At 36.8% G+C, this 25,085-nt stretch overlaps 1 protein-coding gene across 1 annotated transcript in view; it reads left to right on the forward strand.

Moving 5' to 3' along the window:
* The window catches only part of suclg2 (succinate-CoA ligase GDP-forming subunit beta), a 125,308-nt gene extending 101,626 nt beyond the window's left edge, over positions 1-23,682 (forward strand). The window contains exons 10-11 of the mRNA XM_058790905.1: positions 17,158-17,278; positions 22,588-23,682. Coding sequence (XP_058646888.1) covers positions 17,158-17,278; positions 22,588-22,703 — 237 coding nt within the window. The 3' untranslated portion in view covers positions 22,704-23,682. The remainder of the gene's footprint in view (positions 1-17,157; positions 17,279-22,587) is intronic.
* Positions 23,683-25,085: the final 1,403 nt, after the last annotated feature.

The raw sequence follows: 25,085 nt of genomic DNA on the forward strand, positions 1-25,085 counted from the left end.
GAAAAAAAAATTGCTCTGAAAGTGATTCCAGCAATATAGCTGTGTTGTTAGCGTTATAGTTGTGTTGTGGACTTCCCTATTCTCATATCACAGCCTGTGCAGCCAATAAGAAAGTCATTTTAGTGGTAAGTTATTACATTTTGATGAAAGATTAGGATTTATTTCAATAAATAATGTGCTCTGATGTATTTTGCACAATAAGACCAGAAAGTGCATGGAGTCCTTTTTTTTTTTTTTTTTTTTCAAAATCAAAATGGGAACACCGTTATGATATTATACCTTCTAGTTGTTGTTGTTCATGGAGATGATTTGGCCAGCCCAGTACCCAATAGTGTACCTGCTTCCTCATCTTCTCACAAAGCTCAAGGCTGGTTTGCGGTTAAGTAATAGAACGTTCAAGGCTTTGTTTAGCACTATTGCACTGTAACCACCCAGCAAAAAGTTAAATCTGAAAATATCTTCTGTCTCTAGAATTGCAAATACTTTGACAGCTGGGATTTCCAGTCCTCAGAGAGGCAAGTGGCAATGTTCTGCATTTGTTATGTGCGGAGGTGTAGGAGTTTTACAGTCTGATGAAGAAAAATAGAAACTGAATGTGCCCCATGGCATCTGTTACTGACACTGTTTAAGGAGGCTCTATACATTTCTAAAAACAAGCAGCACCTCACGCAACCACTGATGTTAACAACAGTGCAGACCCCTTGACCTCAGCACTCTGGGATTCTTAAGAGGGTCGTAACATCCATGTATTCGGTATTCAACATTTTGTTTGTTTGATAAATTAATCAAACTTTTCTTACGTTTGTTCAATGGATTCTTACATCCTTAACTTTTTGTGAATGGAAATTCCGTTTTTATCTTCCCTCTGAATTCAGCTACATTTTATGTGGTTTTCTCTCTTTTTTTGGAGACTGAATCAGTTGATAGAAGCTTTCACATTTCCTATTTGTCACTACTTCTGTCAGGAGCTGTCTGTGCTCCAGCTTCAGTGTTTGGAAGTACAGAAGTGATTACATTGTCCATCAGCAGCTAGAATGTCCACATCAGCCGGCCGGATTGATGTTTGACAGAATAATTAGAAAACTGTCCACTCCCGTAATCACTGAAGCTCATCTTTTAGGAAGGCTTTCAAAGGCCTGCATCAGAGGCTGATGGGAAGGTTACCTGTTGTTTGTGTGCAGGTGTGTGGGTAATACAGAGAAGGAGAAAGGATTTTTTGAGATTGGATGGGAGTGAATGTGAATTCTGGTCCTTTTTAAAGCAAGTCAGGCCATCTTGGTAATGCCCCTGGGCAGCGATTCCCAGTCACGCAAGTTCAGTTCTTGTTTACTTGAATAAAGAAAGACAGAAACCTCCAGAACTATTTGCTCAGCCTGTGTTTCAGTCGCGTTCAGTGAGATCCAAAAGTTGAAATGGTTCATTTTTCATTTGTGGCGTATTGCATTTACTTTCATTAAAAATTATTGGCACTGTCAATTTAACACATTCATTTTGCACAATTTAATTTAGCCTAGAGAAAACGTATGAATTTAATCATATCCCCTTCCATTATCCTGGCATCTTTATTGTACATATTTGCTCTGACACACAGACTGTGTCCTTTGTTAACCTAGATCTAAATCTTGGATAGACAGACGAAATGGATTGTTGTAAACGGTACGGAAGTAGTTTCACATATACTCCATTTGCAGTGCGTATGCGGTGCGTTTTTTTTCATCTTAATGGGTTAGAGCATTCACATTGCATGCGGATTCGGCCCAGCAATGCATTCCAAGAGTGGTGCGTATGCTGCAGTGCAGCAATCGTTTCCACACCAGGTCTATTTTAGCTGTGCTGCACATGCTGAATTAAAGTGACAACGGTAAAAATGTACAGAAGATTGACAGGAAAATGTAGTAAATACACCATAAATGCATCTATTTAAAGGTATAGTTCACCCAAAAATGAAAATTCAGTCATTAATTACTCTGTCAGTTCTAAACCCGTAAGACCTTCGTTCATCTTCAGAACACAAATTATGATATTTTTGATGAAATCCGAGAGCTTTCTGACCCTGCATAGACAGCAATGCAGCTACCACATTCAAGGCCTAGAAAGGTTTGTTTGTTTTCTTTGCACACAAAAATATTCTCGTAGTTCCATAACGTTACGGTTGAACCACTGATCTCACGTGGACTATTTTAACAATGTCTTTACTACCTTTCAGGGCCTTGAACGTGTCAGTTGTGTTGCTGTCTGTGCAGGGTCAGAAAGCTCTCAGATTTGATCAAAAATACTTTGTGTTCTGAAGATGAACAAAGGTTTTACGGGTTTGGAACGACATTAGGTGAGTAATTAATGACAGAATTTTCAGTTTTGGGTGAACTATCCCTTTAAGGTTCACTGTCAACACATGGCTTTTTGGCTAGTGGTAAAGCAAGGAAAAGTTTGATTTTAGACGCACAAGGTAACATTAGTGGAGGCAGAAAGACAAAGTTCTGGTAGGATTGCTTGTAATAAATATACTGTACTGTGTAAAAAAAAAAAAAAAGAATCACAATGCAAAGTGTTTTCAGTATGTTTGGATTTGAAATTCAAATAATGGATAAATATTTAGTTTGTAGTAAACAGCTGAGGATCAGTAACAGACTGCAAATGCATCCTGTGTAAAAGCACAATGAGCCTGTGCTGCTTCTGCACCGCTTACAAACTGCACACAGACTGCATGCACATTGCAAAAAAGAGTATGTGTGAAACATGCATTATGTTCAATGTTTATACATGGTTTGTATAAAAAAAAAAAATTAACACCTGTGAATGAACTTCAGTGGCTAAAACTTTAATCACAGACACCAATACTACTGTGCAGAAGGCAAATTGTGGCAAAACAAATTGTGGTTGGCTTTCCTCCTTACAGGAGTTTTGTCTCCTTTTTCGATCTGTGCTGAAGATTATATCTTTGTGTCCTTCTCTTTTTTTTTTTTTTCTCATTAACCAGCCTTAGTTACATGAGCAGTGGACCCCACCTGTGAAGAGTGTGTCCTCCATGCTGTGTGTCCTTTAATGGCTGTTGGACAGGGGATTGGGCTTAGTGTTGAAACTTCAGTGACTCATGGATTGAGGGCCACAGCTCATTTGAGCCTGAGCTAGCCGATTTGATCCCTTTAATACCTGAGCAAAGCTGCAATGGCTAATTGATGGGCTTCTGAGCTATGCAGATTGAGGCTTCAGTCTGCAGGTCTTAAGTGTCTGTCAAGGGGCATTTGATCCTGCCATGGAGAGACTCTTATCCATTTTAACACGGCTGTCTCTCAATCTGGTGCTCTTTACACATTCATTTTTAATGAACAAATGGAAAGAGTGACAAGTGTGTACAAGACCAATTATATTTTGCTTAGTGGTGTTCATTGGTAGACCACCAAAACATCCAAACACACTCTTTTTCTGTATGAATCACGTAGGTTTGTCATCAGTTGGAATGTAGACAATAATTTTTGATTGCCATATACATTTATAAACAAAAGAAATATGCATTTTAAATATATTTTTCATCAAAGACAAGTAAACCGAAGCCTTCCAATCAAGGTCAGAGGATCAGTAAGGTTTCACAGAATTTGGCAGTGTGGAAAAATGTCAGAATGTGTGTTAACATGATGAACTGTTTGATGAACTGAAAGTGTTCACATGCAGTCAGTGTGTCCATTATTTTACAGGTTTGATGTTGATGGATCCTGTAGGCGGCCTTGAGGAACCTTAGAATAAGGGAGTGATAAGGAAGGGGGTAGGAAGGAAAAAGAGAGGGGGTGAGCAAAAGAGAGAAAATTCTATCAATTTTTAAATTACTCATTTAGTTTGGGTGGAGAGGCAGCAGAAACCAGTCATTGCATTTCAATAAGTGCAGTGATACAGTGATTCACACAGATGAATAACAAATTAGTGGTCTTAAAAGGCCCTATTTTTAGAGTGGGCTCTGCTGAGGGCCAAAGCGCCATATCAAAATAGTATTCCATCTATCTGGATTAAAACGCTCTGGGGTCATTTCATCCTGGTTAAATTTTCTTGCACGCTAAACAGTGCCAGAAAAGTGAATTATCCGGTCCCTGTGCACACTTTCTTTCCTTTGCTTTATCTTTGTGGCTATAAACGCATATGGCAAATACAAACACACAAATTTATGCAGTATATATGAAAAATGCAGTATATATGAAAAAAGGTGCGTTAATGCCCTTTGACTTGCTCTCAGATTCATTTATATAAGCACCTCTATATAGGAATGAATGATTTACATTTACAGTCAGTAACTTTGATACTGTAGAAGTAAATAAAAATGTTCTTTACAGCTGGAAAGTGTATTTTTAAATGCAAATGCTTTCAGTCACAATGCCAAATGTTAATAAATATTAATTAATTTTAACCTGTGATGACAAATGTTTATAGTTATTTTATTCTAGTGCTGTCAAATGATTAATCGTGATTAATCGCATCCAAAATAAGTTTTTGTTTGCATAATATATGTGTGTACTGTGTATATTTATTATGTATATATAAATACACACACATGCACGTATATATTTATGAAAAAATGTTATGTTTATATATTAAATATATTTATATATATATATAATATAATTTCATGAATATAAATATATACATGTAAATATTTTCAAAATATGTACTGTATGTGTGCATTTATATATACATAATAAATATACACAGTACACACACATTATGTAAACAAAAACTTGCATGCGATTTAATCGCAATTAATCATTTGATGGCACTGATTTATTGTTTTTTTATTTTTATTTATGCCGCATTTTTTGCATTACTGCTACGTTTTTGAATGCAGTAGTTTTCAGTTATATATTTTATATTTATTTTATATTTTTATATTTCCGTTATAAATTTTTATTTTGCATAAAAATGCAAAAATGGAATAATTAATTTATTATTAATTATTTAATTATTAATTACTTATTATAACAAAATGTCTTTAACAAAACTATGTTATGATATAGCAAGTAGCATTCGGTTGGTTATGTGGTTGCCTATGTCAACACCCCTGAAGTCCCATTCAAAAAAAAAAAAAATCAAAAGTGCATTTTTTTTTTTTTTTTAAACATTTCTGAGGGAAAGGTTATTTTGTGCACCTTGTAAAATATATGGTCCATATATAACCGTAGATGAGAAGAACTATGTAGAATGAATGAATAACAAATTATCTTAAACTATTTACAACTTTAAAAAGTAATTTCATACATTTTTAATGTCGTCGCTCACCGTCCTTGTCCGGCAATCGTTACCACTGCCAGCCGATGTTTAATATGCTTACTTTTACAGCTGTTGTTAAAGACGGTTTCTGCGGCCATTAGCAAGTGCCGTTTTTACAAAGGCTGAGACATGTCTCTAAACTGTAACTAAAAGAGGACGATTTGCCTTGCAAAAAAAGTGCACAGCTGCCCTTTAGATGCCTCATTGCCTTCTAAGGTCTGGAGCAATCGGAATCTGAATCATTTGGATAATTGACCTTCTACGTGAATACATTAGAATAAATTAATTTTGATTGGCCACGGAGCGTCACGAACAAAGTAGGAGGGTCGGTCTTTTATATGCAGTGTTGGTTTGTTGCAACGAGTCTCAGAGGTGATTATGTATGCCATTCTGTGTGTATTATGCATTTCCTCAATTTAATAAAGTAATTCTGGCTCGCAGCAAAGCGCAGCACCGCAGTCTACTTGTGGCAGAACTCCATGATTGAAGTAGATGTTGGGAATGTCTTGTGCAGAAATGCACTGCTATAAATTTTTCTACCCAGGCCTGTCAAGGAAAAAACTGTATACGCACACAGTCTGACCGGAGGTAAGCTCCAGTATAGCTAGCAGACCTCAAGGCCGGCGGTGTGTGTTGTGTGCGAGGTTTGTATGGCCTCGGTTAAGTCTGTCTGCATTGAATTTGGCTGTCTGACTCTTCAGCCTTATCACGAGTTGGTGAAGATTTCACGTGGTGTAGTGGATGATAAATTTCACTGAGGTGCATGTATGTCCATGTCAACAGCATTTGCGAATCACTTTACTTTCATAATGTGACTTCATTTTATCGACCAGGAATGAATGCAGCAGGCGTTCTATAATAGAGTTTGCAGTCAGTTGCAGGTCATTGATTAGTGAGTAGTAGCTACATTTATTTGTTTTTAAATTGAATACTTTAGCTATGACCAATGGCACCAGTTCAGCTGGGTTTATTTATTCTTAAGGGTTTGGGGTCAGTGAGGTTTACTTTTATTCACTTGTACTTTAATAACCAAATGTGACAGTGAAGATACAAAATATTTCTATTTCAATTTTTTTTTTTCCATTCATCAAAGAATCCTGAAAAAGAATGATCATAGTTTCCACAAAAACTGTCTTGAACATTGATAATAATAAATGTGTCTTGAACAACAAATCAGCTTAATAGAATGATTTCTGAAACACTGTTCAAAAAATGAATCTTAGAAATCACAGGAGTAAATTGCATTTTAAAATATATTAAAATAGAAAACAGTTATTTTAAATTGCAATAATATTTCACATTTTTACTGTTTTTACTGTATTTGTTGATCAAATGAATGCTGCCTTGGTGAGCCTAAGAGGTTTATTTCAAGTATGTCACATTTTTTGTTTTTTAATATATTAATTAAGGCCACTTATTGGATTGCATTTATGCCTCTTTTAAAAACACTGTGAAAAGTCATTAAAAAGCCATTAAACTGCTTTTTTAACATTTACTATTCAAATTATCATCAGTAAAAGTACTAAAATAATTGTCGATGGAACAATTAAGGACCCAAAACTATTAAATTCTTTACAATTCCCATCTCTGGTTATAACTGGGCTAGGTGATGTCCGGCAAAAAGGAAAGTCGTGTCATATGTATCAAGAAGGTAATGTGGGTGATTCTTTATTTCAGTGTTCACTTGAAATGTCTCCATGTGGTGAAATACCCGTTTTGTGTAGTTGTGCCATGAAACTCTGATGTTCATCAACCAATACACTAAAGCAGCATTTGTATAATACCATCAACAAGTTCTTATATTAAAGAAATGACAGCGAGTCAGATACCATAGCTGCTCTGATATGAAGTCAAATTCAAGTCATTTCAAATTTAGCAAAATCCCAAGGCAAGTAGGACTTCATACATTTGTGAATGTGTCAGTTGATTCTGTCGAGCGTCTTCCTATATTTAGTAGGATTTCCGCTCCACGGTGCTTCTCCGCTCTCTTGTATTCAGTGTGTAGTGACGGCTGTGTGAGTGTTGCATGTGTTCTTGTGCACTTGTTCATGTGTGATGCATTTGCTCTCTGTTGAACATCTCTGTTCCCCTGTCTCAGTACTCTCTGATCGACACACATTAACCCCTCTGAGGGTGTTATGGGATATTTATGTCTGTCTGTCACTGACGACACGTCTCTCTTCGGGATGAATAATGTTCCTGCCGCTGTCTGCTGATGTCAGCCGCTCAACACAGCAGCTGTGTGTGTGTGTGTGTGTGTGTGTGTGCACGCATGAGCGAAAGGCTTCATGAGAGGAAATGAAATCTGCCGTCTTGACTGACATGTGTCAGCTTTCTCGCCATGCTTGCTTGCTCGCTCTCATTTTTTATCCCGTCATTTTATAATTTCTGCATATTTTAAAGTGTCACTGCTTGTTTTTGAGTGTCGCAGTTTTTCCACTCTCATTTTTTCATTGATGAAATATCAGCTTTTGTATGAAAGATGTTCTGTCCCAAGTTATAGTGAGTTGCCTAGTGACTACATAGGCAGCTACCTTTTCATGGAACCCTTATAAGTCACTGATTTGTATAATAGGGGGCTTCAGAAAATGTGGGGCCACAGGATGATTGAAATGTTTTTAAATATATAAATTATTATTAATATTCAGTAGTTTTTGTTTTTAGCACGCTGCTAAGCTAACAGCTAGATCCACCAGCTAATTCACTATCATGATTTTATTTATTTATTTTTTAATCGCAGAGCTCGATTGTCTTCAACACAAAGGATACTTATTTTGGCTTAAATTGAACCAAAATTAGCTGTCTTAAGAGCCTTTTCTTCGTCATGTCCTTGATATCTCAAGATGCCTTCTCACTAGGCAGCTCACTGGATTTTGGAACAGAGCAATAGTGTATAATTTTTGAATCAGTTTTCCATTTCCTCTTTCATATCTGCAGCACATTCTCTTCTGAGACCTTTGAGACCTCCAGATTTCTCTCATAAATGAGCCTGCATCCAAGTTCAGATTTTAAATTGAGCTGTGTTGGGCATTTACTTGGCTTCCTGCATCTGTGGGTTTTTTATTTAGGTGGTCTGATTAGAAAATGCAGGAAGAAACATAAAGAGACTTAAAAGCACAGAGAAACCTGCATGCACACACACACATGTACAGATTGCGGTGTGCTTTTATAGCCCATTTATGCCAGACAGCACAAGCCATGGTGTCCTAACCAGGTGTGACATGGCAGGTTCTCTAGTCTTCTTTCTGTCCACACTAAAAGCGAAAAGCAGCAGAACATACTTGGCATTTAACATACAGTTACTTGGAGCAAAAACCAATAAGATTTCAAAATGGACAGAGCTACCCAGTGCAAGTAACTATGCTGTTAAAATTCTAAAATGCCAAGTTATATTAGGATACTTCGCCCAAAAATGATTTATTTTATTTACTCATATTGTTCTAAACCTGACTTTCATTTTTTTTTTCAATTTCGCTTTTTCACAAAACAACTGAAACTTTCTTTAAAATTTAATTTTTTGTGGTTCACATAAAGTCGTACAGGTCTGCAATGACATGAGGGTGACAACAACATAATAAAGGATGACAACATTTTCACTTTTTGGAGAGCTATCTCATTAATTAAAAGCCTTTCTTTTGGGTGAACTATTCTTGTTTACATATAACCAAAACAAAATTGCATATGCACCAGAAAATCATATCAACAGGTGAAGGCAACTTTAGATAGGTACTGATGTAGTCAAAAGCTGGAGTATTACAGGCTTGAGGAAAACCTGCAATACTGAAGGGCAGTTTGATTCTCCAGTGAAATGATTCAAATCTTCATTGTTCGACTCTTTACCAACAGAGTTGAAACTTGCTGCTGACATTGTCTCAAGTGTTTATGCATGCGTGTTTGTAAGTGTTTTGTCAGTGTTTTCATCCTCATGAAGCTCAGTCTGTCCTTTTCTCTATTGACAGTATTGAGTCCTTTGTGTTGAGAGAGAATTGAATGACGTGCCGTCTGAAAGGATGGTCTAGCTCATTTCTGATATGCTTCAACCTGAAACGGTAGCTGTCACAGTTCACAACCCTACCACTAAGGCACAAGAGACACAGACCTTGAAGCGGATATGGCCGACGCCAGGTTTCAATTCACTAGGACACACCGCACCCCCTTCCGTCAATGCCTGTAGTCTGGCTGCAAATCCATTTCTGCTTTGATTGCTTTCTTTTCTTTCCTGGAGATAGAGAGAGCAGGGACGCACGTCTGACCACGACTTCACGTGGTACAAAGGGATGAAAGACGTTTGCACAATATGATATCAGATTTGCCTGGATCTTACAGAGAAAATGGTATGGGTTTTGAGTGGGAAAAATAATGAATTTTGTTTCAAGAGCAAGTCATTGAAATCTCTACGGAGAGAAAAGATTCTTGAAACCAGGTAGATTGAGGGACCTTCAGGATGCAGTTGGACCCTATGAAAAACCAAATTTCCCGTGCATTGCATAAATCATAGGGCCCTACAGGATGACTGTGGTACCATCATGAATCTGCATTTTTTGGGAAAGATGGACGTCCCAAATGCGACAATTTATCCCTTTTTATGCATCCGTACATCCTGAAGCCTACCTGATCTCGTGACAAAAATGTACCTGTGGGAACTTTTCCGAAAAATGAGAAATGCGTACCAATAAGTGCATATCACTGCAGCTTCCAACAGAAACTTTGAGCACTTGTAGTCATTTTCGTACATAGTTATGATTACAGCTCCATATGTTTCGCTTTCCGGACGTAACAAGCTCGCTCCGCCGCTCAGCCGGCGTGGAATTGGACTTGGGATGCGGAATCCTTGGGTACGGATCCCGCGACAAACATGACTCATGATGAAAGAGCTGAAGGGATGAGAGATGGAAAAAAAAAAAAGCTAAAACGGCATGATTGTGATTTGCGTTTTTATGTCACATTCACTTATATTCATACTATCAGGTAGGTTGAGGTGTAGTGCAAGTGGTACGTTATTTTAAAACGTCATGGAGCATTAGCGTTAAAGCGCCTCTCAACGGACATATCAAGTCAGAACTGCGGAGTCACGTACAAAACCAACATCATATAAAACGTACCATATGTATGTTCATCTTTTCCGGGGAAAAAAAAAAAACCCAATAAACACTCGGTGGACATTTCACATCGAATGTGTCACAAAACGCACATGCCCGTACGTATTTCGCATCTTGCAAAAAAGTTCTCACAGGTACGTTTTCGTCATGAGATTAGGATGCCTGAAGCTCGCATTGACCAAGATGCATTCGATACATTCAACTCCAGCCACAAGTCAGAAGAGAGATCCCGTCAAAACTGTCAATCAAGAAAAGTCGTCCGGCAGTTCTCAAGTGTCTCCTAACACGAAGTGATACTCGGAATGGCGGTGTCAAGATGTGTCTGTGTTTTGCGAGCTGATTTTTTGACATAATGCTTCATCTCCTTCACTCTGGGTGAAGAGAGAAGCTGTCATGCTTCAGCAGGCTGGATAATTATTTCTCTCTTATCCCCTGTGCCAGGCCCAATCTGAGCCCTCAATAACAGCCTGGGACCAAACCACGTCTTTCTCTCCCCCCGTCCCTTTTTTTTCTTTCTCTTTGCTCCAGAGGAATGGCAGAACCACTGGCAATGGATTAGCAGAAGGGGAAAAATAGCCTCTAGATTTGATAAGATTGTGCCAAATGAAGAGAGCCAAAAGACGGAGATATCAAAAAGGAAAAAGCATATTAACTTTCTTATCGACGGCGCTGGCTTTGCTGTCACTAAGCTTACACTTTGCCAAAATATTTGAATATTATTTTCATATCTCTATCACTATGCCAAGTTTGGGTGACTGATATGAGGAGATGTGAAGCCCAGTCTGTTCAAATGGCACGTTAGAGCATTTTGTCCATCAGAAGTGTTTCCCAGCTCTGATAATGTGCCTTATTTCCTCAAAAGCATGTCGTGTATTCATGCTCTGACTGTTAATATTTAAAACTAAGGATGCACACCTACAGAAATGCCATTATTTTGCCTTTCTAATAATGTGCAAAACAAACAATTCCCCTTTCACTTGTCCTTTCAGATGGATGACTGCCGTCAGCCGCCCCTCTTCATTTGAAAATGTTGGGTTTTAACCTTTGACTTCTAGCTTATTGACGTATTCCACATCAACTAAGAAACTAAGGTGCGAAAGCATTCAGAAGCTAGTGTACGAAGCCTGCGTTACGCAGATAAACCAGAACAATGGTGCTAATAGGGTACGGCGAGACGAAGGTTTTCACTCTTTTAGGCGTTAACAAAGACAGATGCACTTCCGCAGATTGATTAGCACTGGTCAACGGAGTAGACCCCCCTTTCTCTGGGAGCACAGCTGCCAATGTGCGGTTGGATGATAATGCCAGCGCTCCCCGACCACACCACAGGCGTTCTGGCGCTGATAGCGGCACAACGGTATTTCTAATGAGCAGCGCGTTAATGGAGATTTGCCTCCTTTTTTAAATCAAACGGCTTTTGTTTCATCTTGTTTTTGGGATTATTGTTCCAAGGCTTTAAAACACATCACAGAGGACAGAGGAAGCTAATGATTGACCAGTGGGTGCAGTGTAAAACCTATTGGCACGAACCCGCTACCAACGCCAGAGCAGTCTCGTGTCGCAGAGAACGTTCTCTGAAACAAAAGATACTCCAAAGCAAATAAAGATGAAAAGACCTAGTCAGAAGTAGGCTGCTTTCTTAAAAGTGAAAACCAACAGGGACAACATTGATGCCGTTACTCACAGCTTTCTTAGAAGTCATGATACTAGAAGAAGCATGTGACACTAGACCCACTGGCGGCTAATGCAGACAAACAGCAACTCTGAGAGATGGTAGACTTTGCTTAAGAGGGCTTTGATACTGTTTGCAGATGCAGAGAATGCTTCAAAATGGCATTCAAGATCCCATGTGTTGTGTTGTTTCTTTCCTATATTGACATACCTCCTCTATAGGATGTTTGGGCTGGAACATATAGAGGAACTTGATTAGTTTAAAAAATATATTTAAAAATGGCCTATAGACTAATTATGTTGCAGATGGTTTTGGAGAAAGAACATTCTTATTTGTATCTTTATTCTTAGGGAGCATTTGAGTGGGCAAAAATATGTTGCGCAGTGTTTTTGGTCTGTTTCTTATGAAAGCCTGTTTCTGCCATGGGATAAAAAAAATAAAACTGGTAATTATGACTTTTTATCTCACAATTCAGATGTCTTTCTTACAGTGCTGAGTTTATATTTTTCAAAAAGAAAATAAATAAATAAAAAATAAGGAATGTTAGATGAAAAGTTGCAATTACCTTTTTTTTTTTTTTTTTTTCCTTTATTTAACTCTGTGGCTTCCAGGGTTTCCATTACATTCCTTTCCTTAAAATAAAAAATAAAATAATTTTTTCATTTATTCATTTTTTTTTTTTTTTGACATCATTTAGGAGTACAAATAACATTTCAATGGCTTCAGAGCTCTTTACTGTGAAGCATCCTTTGTGCTGCTGTATTGTGCTGCTTATTTTTATTGAGCTTGCACTTAACAAAGAGTAAATGAATTGGATTACTGCAGCTATGAAATGTGTACAGCTGACATGAATAAAACAAAATGTAAGACAGCGTCATGTTTAGCATGTACTGTAGACAAAGTTATTTTCTAGATCAATTTGTGGTCTGCTACTTAGTGTCATTACCTGTAGTGCATTCAGTCCTCTCTTTCATGTCACTGTCATAAGCAAAAGCCTGCTCCGCTTTCAGCGTTGCATATGCTCTATACTTCACCATTAATGCAATATGGTAGAAATTTGCTTCAGAATGTTCAAGCCTGGAGGTGCAGTCCGACATTCCAACAGCAAAATGAGTTAGTTTGCGAAAAATAGAAAAACAAGATCCTGCACCTCTGACAGTTTCTATCGCATTTGTTCTTTTTCATTCTAAATCCCACTGGCAGTTTGAGCGAAGTGCACTATATTTTTACAAAGCAGCATTTACTCATGTACGAGAAAGCATAAATCATGCCTACTGTATCATTAATATACATAGATGTCAATAGGAAATGCATGACTGGAAGAAATATGACAGTGCACAATAAAGGCCGATTTGAAAAATGTGCTGCAGCTGAAGACTGCGGTGTGGAGAATGAGGCGTTGTGCTGTTGCTCCTGGATCTGTGCTGCCCTCTAGTGTCAGTGGAAGGAGTATAGGGAAACCTGAGGAGCAGAGCAAACCTAAAGCTGCTGGGAACAGCAAAGAGCATATGTGACTCAAATGTGGCAGGAAATGGCATCACATGTAAATGTATAGTTTATATAATGTGTGTGTGTGTGTGTGTGTGTGTGTGTGTGTGTATGTGTATATGTGTGTATGTATACACAGTATATATTATTTACATTTTGATCTTGCCTAAAATGCATTTTTATTCACATTTATTTTAATAATGTCAATCACAAATTTCATCACTTTTTCACATTTTTTATTTTTTAATATAATTTCAAATTGTATCGTTACACTGTAAAAAGTGATAAGTTGACTTGACTTAAAAATTGAGGAAACCCGTTGCCTTAAAATTAAGTATATAATTAATATATATATATATATATATATATATATATATATATATATATATATATATATATATATATATATATATATATATATATATATATATATATATATATATATATATATATATATATAATTTTTTTTTTTTTTTTAAGTTAAGTGAACTTGACAATTCACTTAACTTATTTTTTTAATTATCATTTACTTAAAAAAAATTGAGGAAACCTGTTGCCTTAAAATTGGTAAGTTAAGGCAACTTATCACTTTTTACAGTGTACCTTGATTTTTAATTATTATTAATTATTCACCAGTATTTCAGTCAGATATTTTAGGTGTATTGGGACCCAAAAGTCTAAGGCCACCTTGAAATTCTGGGATTGAAAATATAATCTAATAAATAGTTCATTTTAATTATTTCATTTTATTAATAATAAAATACAATCGAATCAACTTTTATGTGCTGATAATATAATGTATAATGGAGAAAAAATATATATTGAATTCATATTTCGTCTAAGACATTTTAAACCTTTTGATTTTAATTCTGAATTAGTTTTTGTCTGACACAAACAGTCAGTGTGACATGCTTCAGTGTAGCTTTGTTTGTGACAATAGGCGTCTCAGTTTGAGCGGAGCTCTGAATTGAAAGGTCTGGGTCAAGTTTTACTCGTTTTGTCTGAGCTGTGACAGTGCCTCTACTTATCATGCTTTTTCTTGTCTGTATCTTGTTGGAGTTGTGCATTAATGTGTAAACTGCAGTAGCTCAGACGTTACCATTGATGGGGAAGACGCAGCAGATGTAGACATTTTGCAGTCATGGTAAATGCCTGCCAGTTCCAGCATCAGCAGCTGGACATTACAGACACTTTCCCTTTTCTGTCTCCATCCAGTCTGTCAGATCCACTAACAGACCCCACACTCATCTGCCGTGTGCTGTTTCAGGGTCACATGCTGGAAATGCTGCCATTGGGCGCCCTTTACTCTGTCAGCAACACCACAGCCAGACGTGTTTTGCTTCATTTGTTTTGGTGTGGATTTATTTATATCACAAGTTGACAATGAAACACTAGCTGTCCGTGATATCTCAGGATGTAAAGATGTGGATTTGCCATCTGGCAGCTCAGCCAGGTGGGGATGTACCTGTTGGTGGAGGCATTGTCTTGCCTGTCTGTGCAAGGGTCTCGGCCTGTATCTATTTCGGTCTCAGTCTTTTCGCCTCTACTGTCTGTCAGCCTGTTGATTTATCTTTGATTCTGGTCCCCTTTTTATGTAAAAATCTTATATGGATTTTCTTTTTCTCTCTGTGTGTGTCTGGGTGTGTCTCAGTCAGTAGTAAGTGCACTGTCTAGGGAGTCAGCCATTGTGAGGGCTGTCAAGATGGTTGCATTGCACTGAAACTGTCTAAAAATTTCCAGAATACCTTCTAAAAACTAGTGAGCATCAGCTAGTCACTATATTTATTTATTGAAAATGTTGTTTATGAAGGCATCAAAACCTAATTGTTTTTTATTTATGTATCATTATCAAATTAGTGCTTTTTTGTTTTTTACATTATTATTATTTGTTATAATATTATTTGTTTGTTTAAATTTTATGTTAATTTGCAGGATAAACGGTTCATAGTGGTATTTTTGTATTTGGATATATTTTGTATATTTATAATATTATTACCAGTAACAACCATAATAATAATAATAATAATAATTATTATTATTATTACATTTATTATTATTGTTGTTGTTGTTGTTGTTGTTGCTTTTAAAATTAATAATAATAAGAGTAAACTGAAACGTAAATTATGAAAAATTCACTTTATGAACAGTTTTTTTTTAGACAAAACAAATCATTATTATTAACTGAGTTGTGAAATGTGTAAAATAAATATTAAATAATTCATAATAATAATATATGAAATAGATAAGCAATTATGCCATTTTAAACGGACAATTCTGCATTAAACAAATAAGTCAGTAAAATGTTGTTGTTGTTGTTGTTGTTATAAACAAACAATGTCACCGTGCTTTTTAAATGGCTACAACGAAGATGCAATTACAAAGTACAAGCTACACGAAACGTGTGACCTCTTATTCATGCAACAGATAATTGAGTTATCAAAATCCCAGTTTAGAAAACCTTGCTAGTGTCTGAATTCGTGTTCACACTATACATATTCACAAAATAGGGATCTCTAGTTTCTGTCTGGTAAGGCAAGTAACAGCATTTGTGGGTGAAACTGCCAATATCTCTCTGATCCTCAGATTTCTTCTCTAACCATGTAAACATTATTGCCAGCAGTCACTGCCACAGATTAGCATAGATTATGAGTAAACATGCCAAATTAATCTGATCTGTTGACTTGCTAATGTGACAAAAATGAATTGACATTGAGTAATTTAAATTCTTACCTTGTAAGAGTAACACATTCATGAGCTGTTAACAATTCTGTGTGTGTATATGCCTGTTTGCACACATTAATGTCCCTTTGATTGCTGCTATACATTTATGCAAATGATCGTTGTATTGTGTGAAGTATAATCAGCTTTTTTTCCTTTTGAGGGATGATGGTCATTATATAGCATTGTTAGCACAGCTAATACCGTGCTAGGCTCAAATATCTAGTTTCTCCTCAGGTGGGCTGCTCGTTTCAGGATTTAAGCACCTCAAATCTCTTCCAGCCCCATGAAGGTTTTTAGCATGCTAATGGTAATAGCCTGTTTGGCAGCTGGTCTTTTTTCAAGTGAGGTTCAGGGTTTTCTCCGGTCATGGAAAGCCTGAAAATATTAGAACTGTTATACAATAAATAAATAATAGACATTTTCATGATCATCCGTCATGAATATGAACTTTCCTAGTTATCCTCAACTCTAAAATGTTTAATTGCTTTGAAATGACCTATGGTCACACTTTATTTTAAGATCCAATTCTCACTATTAATAAACCATTAACTATGACTTTTGTCTCTATAAACTAATAACAGTAGTAAGGTAGTTGTTAAGTTTAGGTATTGGATAGCATTAGGGATGTAAAATATGGTCATGCAGAATATGTGCTTTATAGGTACTAATTAACAGCCAATATGTTAATAATAGGCATGTCAATAAACAACTAGTTAATAGTGAGAATTGTTCCCTATACTGTGTTACCACTTTAATAATAAAAAATAATAATAATAAAAACATTTGCTGGTTAATGTGTGAGAACCCCTGAAGGTTTTGCTTTCTTGCCTTTTTATCTTCTTAAAGATTGCATTTTCTAATGCAGTGTTATGTTTTTATCTAAATAAAGCTTTTTTCACCTAGTTTTTCTTCTTTTTCTGCATTCAGGTAGAGGCCATCTTGGTAAACATCTTTGGAGGGATTGTTAACTGTGCCATCATTGCTAACGGCATCACCAAGGCCTGCAGAGAACTGGAGCTCAAGGTTCCCCTGGTGGTTAGGCTCGAAGGTGGGTGTGGCCAAATAATGTCAATTAAATCAAAATGTGCAATTTCTGAATCAAAGATTCCAGTTAAACGTTGGCACCAATAGCCTTGTGAGCAGCGCACGACATACAGTGCTGTTGCGCTATGGGCGTCCCGAGTTCAAATCCCGACTTCAGGACCTTTCCCTCTCTCTCTCCTACTTTGCTGATCTGTCCTATCATAATGAAGGCAAAAATGGCAAAATAAAAGTAAAAAAAAAAAAAAAGCTTCCAGTTTAACTTCAAATTTTTAAAATGTGTTCTGTAAAACATTTACCTGTTAGCCACCCTGTGCCTGTCAAGTGTACAGTGTTGGTTAGCAAGCATGTCACGCCGCAGTATTTGTTGGTGGCAGTGAGAGGAGCAGAGGGACCAGGCGTTGATTGTGGGACCTCTCACCTGTGTATGCTAACGCTACGCGCTCGTGTGACACTGGGCCTCAGCCTGCTCCCATCTGGCCATTAGGATAATTGGCAGAAAACAGCTGAGTCGTTTTGCCTGGAGAGAGACATATACTCCACTCCATTAATTTTCTGCCCCTCGTTTGTCCATGCCATACCCTGTCCTTCTGAGGGCAGCCTTAATATAGAACAAGAGCAGCATAAAGATATTTAGAACAATTAAATGCGCATCAGATTTAATTTTCTGATAATATTTGCACTTTCAGGGGAAATGCACATGTGGGCCAATATGTTGGCAGTGAGCCAAATACTGTACGTCATTGAATACAGTTTAGGGATAGTTCACCCCAAAATGATCATTCTGTCAAAGTTTACCCTCATCCTCATGTCGTTCCAAACCTTTAAGACCTTTTTTCATCTTTGGAACACAAATTAAGATATTTTTGAACCACATCCAACAACCACATTCAAGGCCCAAAAAGGTAGTAAGGACATCGTTAGTCATCGTGACATCAGTGGTTCAACCTTAATTTTATGAAGCTACAAAGCTTGCAAACAAGCCACAGAGCATCCGGGTTCTACTACATCAGCACCACACACATGCATCATGGTACTCTCGTGAATGTGCGTCGAAATCTGGCATGGAAGAGAAGAATTGTTGAATGAAGTTGTTTTTTTCATTTTCTTTTCACACAAAAAGTATTCTCGTAGCTTCCTAAAATTAAGGTTGAACCACTGCTGTCACATGGACTGTTTTAATGATGTCTTTACTACCTTTCTGGGCCTTGAATGTGGTAGTTGCATTGCTGCCTGTGCAGGGTCATAAAACTCTTGGATTTCATCAAATTTCTTAATTTGTGTTCTGAAGATGAACGAACGTCTTACTGGTTTGGAACGACATGAGGGTGACTTATATAACAACAGAATTTTCATTTTTTGGGTGAACTATCCCTTTAATAATGTTCATTCACTTAAAAAAAAAAAAAAAAAAAAAGTAATGCATTTAAATTTACATATTAAAAATAATTCAGTCATTTTTATTTTGAACTAGCCCTGCAAATTAAATGGCTAAAAGCCTTTATATCATACATAGTTCAAAAGTAATCACTGACACACCATTTTTACAAAGCATTTTCCATCAAAGGAAAATGCCTTGAAGCAATAGTGGCTCAGATTCGCCTGCCCTCTCTGGAAAAGTGAATTAGACACAGTGGCCTGAAAGCCCTCAGTAATGGGTGTAAGAGGCAGCATGCTGCTTACAGATCGATCGTCTATTCTGTCTCTCTGTCTGTGGCTGATCATGTCTGACAGATCGCTATAAGATGGTTCCCAGCTTAGAGTTTAGTTGTATTAGCTGCCTATTGATTCAGGCCTATTTCTTACCCCAGCCTTTACATAAGTCCCACCTTTCCAAGAAAGACTTCAGATGCATATGAGTGTGTGCGCGTGTATGGACTTGCACTCTCTTCTTCCAGCTTTTTCACAATCAGCTCCCTCATATAGACACATAAGACTGTCAAAAACACATAAAGAACATCCTGTTTAGGTATACTGTAAGATTTTGTTCTTCAACACACATTTATTTATTTATTTATTTATTATTTAAACATTTGTATTTATTTTGAAAGCTGCATTTATTTGATTTAAACACAGTAAAACAGTAATATTGTAACATATTATTACAATTTAACTCTTATTTGAATATATTTTAAAATGTAATTTATTCCTGTGATATCAAAGCTGAAATTTCTGCATCATCACTCCAGTCTTCAGGGTCACGTGGTCCTTCAGAAATCATTCTAATATGCTGATTTGATGCTTAAGAAACATTTCTTCTTATCAATGTTGAAAACATTTGCACTGCTTGAACTGCCTGACCTCAAAAGTTTGAATGGTTGTGTCAAGACAATGCTGTGTACGTACGTTCGAAACTCATTATTATTATCTGTGCATGCTTATTCATAATCATATTCTGTCAGTTCCATAATGAGTATGCATGTATAAGCATTAGATACTCTAAAGTAAGCTTTGTTCAGAGGCGTGGGCCAATTCATACTGAATCGTTCTACTTGGTTTTGGTGTTAAGTTGGTCTCTAGCAGCACCTAGTGGCAGTGAGTGAGTGCAGACCTGTGTGACTGTCAGCTCTTAGATGCTGAGATCAATATATGTGTGAGATATTACCACATACATAACACATGCAGAGAATTGACTCACACAAGGCAATCAAAGCAGTCAAAGAAAAAAATCCCTTTATCTATGTTTAGCCTATATGAGTATTTTTCATGGCTTTGGTTGAAGTTTGCTCTGGATGCCCTCAGACGACACAGCACTGTCAAGCAGAGGCGGACAGCGGATATTCTATACTCCCAGCACACGGCCTGCTCGCCCTCGTCCTCTGCTAATGAAATTATACAATTGATTGTTTTGTGCTGCCAAATGTGGGAGACGTGTTAGAAATGAGTTATTGTGCGAGCGGACAAAAGCGCTGAAATATCAGTAGTTAAGTGGTGCTGGTAATTGAATTCCTCATGAAACTGCTATTGATTAGAACATCCTCTCTCCTGAGAGAGCAAGTATTATCATAATTACACTGCTGGACAACAACAACACACGCGCACACACACACACATGTATACAGATACTTGTACGTTGGCATAGAGATATTTTAGAGTTATATATGAGTATGTTGCCTAAATGTATATACTGTAAGTCAGATATACTGTACAGACACATTAAAAGACATATTTTTGCACTTGTTGAATTGCAGATCCAATCTGATAACGTTCAGATTTATATGCAGGCCAGTAGGATGATGCATTCAGGTAAACACGTTTTAATGACCCATGTGGCAGAAAATAAAAGTGAGGATTTGGAATCGTGGCTTGGCAGCTTGCATGTTGATCCATGGTGCTGAGGTGCTCATGCGGGCGATGCAAGTTCAAGCCTGACTCGCATCATGTTCTGATCTCTTTCCTCTTCTTTTATTTCCTAGACACTCTCTAAAATGTAGACTCTATAATGTAAATTTAAATGTATAAATAATGTATAAAAATTAAAAAATAAATAAATAATTTAAAAAATCTAAGTTAATGTTTAAATAAGTCTGAATGACTTACTAAAAATTAAATAAAATAGGTTTATTATGATAATGCAAGAGTAATATAATATTATCATATAAGTTATGAAAATAAAATTATACATTACTAGATAAAATATATAATTGTTAAATAAAAATAAATGTTTAAGTAATTAAAACCAAAAATATTAGTTTAAAAATAAATACAAGTTTTTAAATACAATTAAATTAAAATATTTATAGATTATTCAATAAAACAAAATAAAATATAAAATATAATAGTTTAGAAAAACAAATGAATAATTAAAATATTAAATAGAGTGCAATTATGTAAAAAATGCTGAAGTAATAAAACAATTAAAATTAAATATATAATAAAGTATACATGTAAATATTTTATATAATGAATGTAATGGGGGGGGGGGATTTATTTTTTCCCTTTTATTTTAAAAGTAAATTTAAAAATCTAAAGTAAAATGTTTAAATAATTTCCATTTTTTATTATTTTAAAGTAAATTTCAAAAATGTAACAACAAATGGAAACGTCCTGCTCACTGTTGTAGTTTGAAAATCATTATTAAACATTTTGCTCAAATACATTCTTCAGTAATTAAAAAAATTAAAGTAAAAAAAAAAAAAATTAATAGGCTTTTTTTTGACACATTTTCTGTGAGTGAGAGCTCCACATTCACCTGTGAAATCAGCATGTCTGTCATCCTTAGCTGCTCATTTCCGCTCAACAGAGTCACACACATCTCACATGTCCTGTTATTCCTTCACTTACATCACAACTTCCATTCCCTGTACTTCTTGCCCTTCTGCCTTTTCTTCTCAATCTGTCTTCGTCCTTTTGACCCCTGTGGAGTAGTTTTCTGATTTGTTTTATTGTGTTGGCCCCGGGCCCTGGCCCTGTATCAGGGGGCCAGAGTTCAGTGACATTCAGAGTCACTGTGTTACCGCAAGGGCGGCCCAAGCAAAATAATACAGTGCGTGCTCAGTCGGGACGCCTGCAGCTGGCACCAACACGTCCCCCCGGCCAGTGAACACAGCACCCGTGTTTCCAGCCAATGGAACGAACAACCCCATTGCCATTCAGCCAATGGAACATTTCCTGTCCTTTTCAGCCAATGGAGCGATCCCAAAGCATTTTCAACACTACTGCTCCTACAAACCAGCAGAGACACACTCCCCAAACTCTGCCCTGCCACTCACAGCATTTTGAGAAAGCAAAGACTTTTTCAGATTTTTAACTCTAGCCAGATTTCCTTCCTAGGCCTTATCGTAAGGATGGCGTTATTAAATTATGCTTTTAAGGGATAGTTCACCCAAAAAATAAAAATTCTGTCATTAATTACTGACCCTCGTGTCGTTCCAAACCCCCTAAGACCTTTGTTCATCTTTGGAACACAAATGAAGATATTTTTGATGGAATATGAGAGCTCTCTGACCCTGCATAGACAGCAATGATATTACCACGATAGCAAGGACATCAGTAAAATAGTCCATGTGACATCAGGGGTTCAACCGTAATTGCTGTAAAAGCTACGAGAATACTTTTTGTATGTCTAAGCTAAAATAAACATGATTGTGGACACAATGGTGAAAATCAAGCTTTAACTATTATGGGAAGTGAGAGTCCACAGTTAAATATCCAACAGTGGACATTATAATATTAACACAAACCAATAAATAATAATAATAATAAAAAAATAGCCAGTAGAGTATATCATGCATCCCTGGTGTGTGTTTCAGAATGAAAGTGAAGACTCCCATTAACCAAAGCGTCTTTGCTATTGTTTTATGTTTTGATGTTCAGGAACCAATGTTCAGGAGGCAAAGCGTATCCTGTCCGAGAGCGGGCTGCCCATCACCTCTGCCATTGACCTCGATGATGCCGCCAAGAAAGCTGTTGCCGCCATTGGCAGGAAATAGATGCATATATGCATACACCATTATTACAGTATACACAAACCAATACAGCTGTGGCCAGAATCACCATGACATAAACAAACACACTTCATTGACACACACATGCCTTTCTCATCTGCCAACTGAATCACAGCTACACACAGTACCAGCCTGCTAGAATCGCTGGGCATCTTGTCCAGTTTTTCCAGGGACAACACTGTACTTGAGACCCTCTTCACTGGCCCCAACTTCTCAAAGGGTCTTAAATGTGAGTCTTGGGAAACGTGATTTTTTTTCCTGGAGTTAACCTTTTTGTTGTCTGAAAGCAGCCATTTCTGTAGCTCAATCAATAACTGTTATATTCATTGCCTTACTCTAAGCCTTTTTATGGAAAGTTTCCTTTTATTGATCATAAGTATGGATTTATATTTTCAAATTGAACTTAAATTGTTAATTGCATTCCAAATTAATCCCAATTGTAAATCTGTATCGCTTTAAGTAAACCATTAAATATTCTAGTGTCATATGGTGGAATAGCCACTTTTTTTTTTGATTGAACTGTGAAATACATCCCAAATCTGATATTGATTTCTTAATCTCCATATGATATCACCATCCCATCCCGAATTCAGGTTTATTTTGTTTAGAAGAGTGTGATGAGATTTAGAGATTAACTAGAGATTAAGTATTGTTTGTCTATTTCTGCCTTAATGAAAATGTGTTATTGACCAGTAAATTCAATATTGAAAAAGTTTCCCTATTACATGTTTAAAAAAAACAAATAAAAAAAAAGATATGCAGCATAATGTATATTCACTTGCATATAGTTTAATCTTTTTAAATAGTCATAAAGTGGTATAGTTTTTATACTGTGCCTGTCATGAAGATGTTTGAAAAGTCCACAATAAATGTAATTAGCTTTTTGTAATCTTGAATGTATTTTCAAAGTTAATGTATATTTAAAAATGAGTCGTCAATGTTGAAAATAAAACTTTTCTCTTTACTTCTGTCTTTTGCTTTGTTTTTATTTTTGATTGAACATCACAATAATTCCAGTACTATAAGAAAAATGTGTTTTTAAACCACTAGTAATAATGACAGCATTAGGCCGTGTGTGAGTGTGTGTTCACAGGCGTTTTCTGAAATCCATCGCTGTCAGCGGGTTGGAACATTTAATGGATTATCTGTCAGGCTATCCGAGAGGACACCCGGATCGGATCAAGTGCCTCGAGCAACAGACCTCTGTCTCACTTTCTCATTCTGCCTTGCGTACCTCACTTCTCACTCTTCAGCCTCGTAGTCAAATGAATCTGCAACCACTAGAATCCCAAAATCATTCTGCACGGCCTACAAAGTGCTGATTTTTGACCAAGCGATGCCATGTCGTGCCGCACGTATCCACCAAGTTACATGTGAAGGTGAAGTGCAGATTGGTGTAAATCGAGGAGATGGTTCAATAATTGCCTATTTCAAGCTCTTCCTTCACCGTGTCAAATACAAGTGTGTTGATGGATTAGACTGTGGAGTTGGAGTCGTTTTAGAATATGCTCTTGTGGCGTCATTGTATAATTCAGAGGTCACCGAATGCGTGTGTCGGAGAGAGTAAATGTAATGACCGAAATTAGCGACGCTTTCTTGTATAAATATAGATGAGCTGAAAACCCTTAAGATGATGCTGACTGTATAGTGGGTCGAAAGCTATTCTGTATCCTGGTCTCATTACGTAAACTGCATTTTAAAAAGCTATCTTCGTTTATACACCATTGTAATTGTTCACTTGGAGTTTTGAAAGAATTACAGTCACTTTTTTTCTCTTAGAACGGATGTCAAAACGGTAATTGCCACTTTGGGAATCTGTCTTTTGAGTTTAGCGTGAAACTGATCGCCAGCCTCTTCGTGAAAAGCGCAATTTTCTCCCTGGACAGTAAGGTCAAGTCATCCGTTCAGGAATATTGGTTATTTATTGTGTCATTTAGTGGTAACAGCCACAAATTTATTAGTTCATAAACCAGCAATGTGCTTGTGGATGGCGTGTCGCTATTGTATTTGGGTTGTCAGACGCATGGGCCATTCACTCATTATGTGCTGCCAGTTCAGTACGTTATGGTGGGAGTCTAAAATGGACATCTAGAGCTCTTCTGTGTGAGTACTTCTCAAGGTCAGGTGGAAGTTCCCTGAAAACTTGCCTGAGAAATAAGTCTTCCAGTTTCCTTGAGCTTTAGGAGATATTGTCATCTAAAGGATTGCCTTCTGTCACTGTAAAACTTCACAAAGAGGCTCATCTCGTGGAGTCTACGCCGCATTATTGCGCTGAGCCATAAAAGGCAACGATGGATATGTTTTACAACAAAGCTGAAGGGAAAATGTTGGCCGAAAGCGCTCTCGGGTGGTTGATTTTGTTATCTA

The sequence above is a fragment of the Onychostoma macrolepis genome, chromosome 11 (genome assembly GCF_012432095.1).
Source record: "Onychostoma macrolepis isolate SWU-2019 chromosome 11, ASM1243209v1, whole genome shotgun sequence".
NCBI lineage: Eukaryota > Metazoa > Chordata > Actinopteri > Cypriniformes > Cyprinidae > Onychostoma > Onychostoma macrolepis.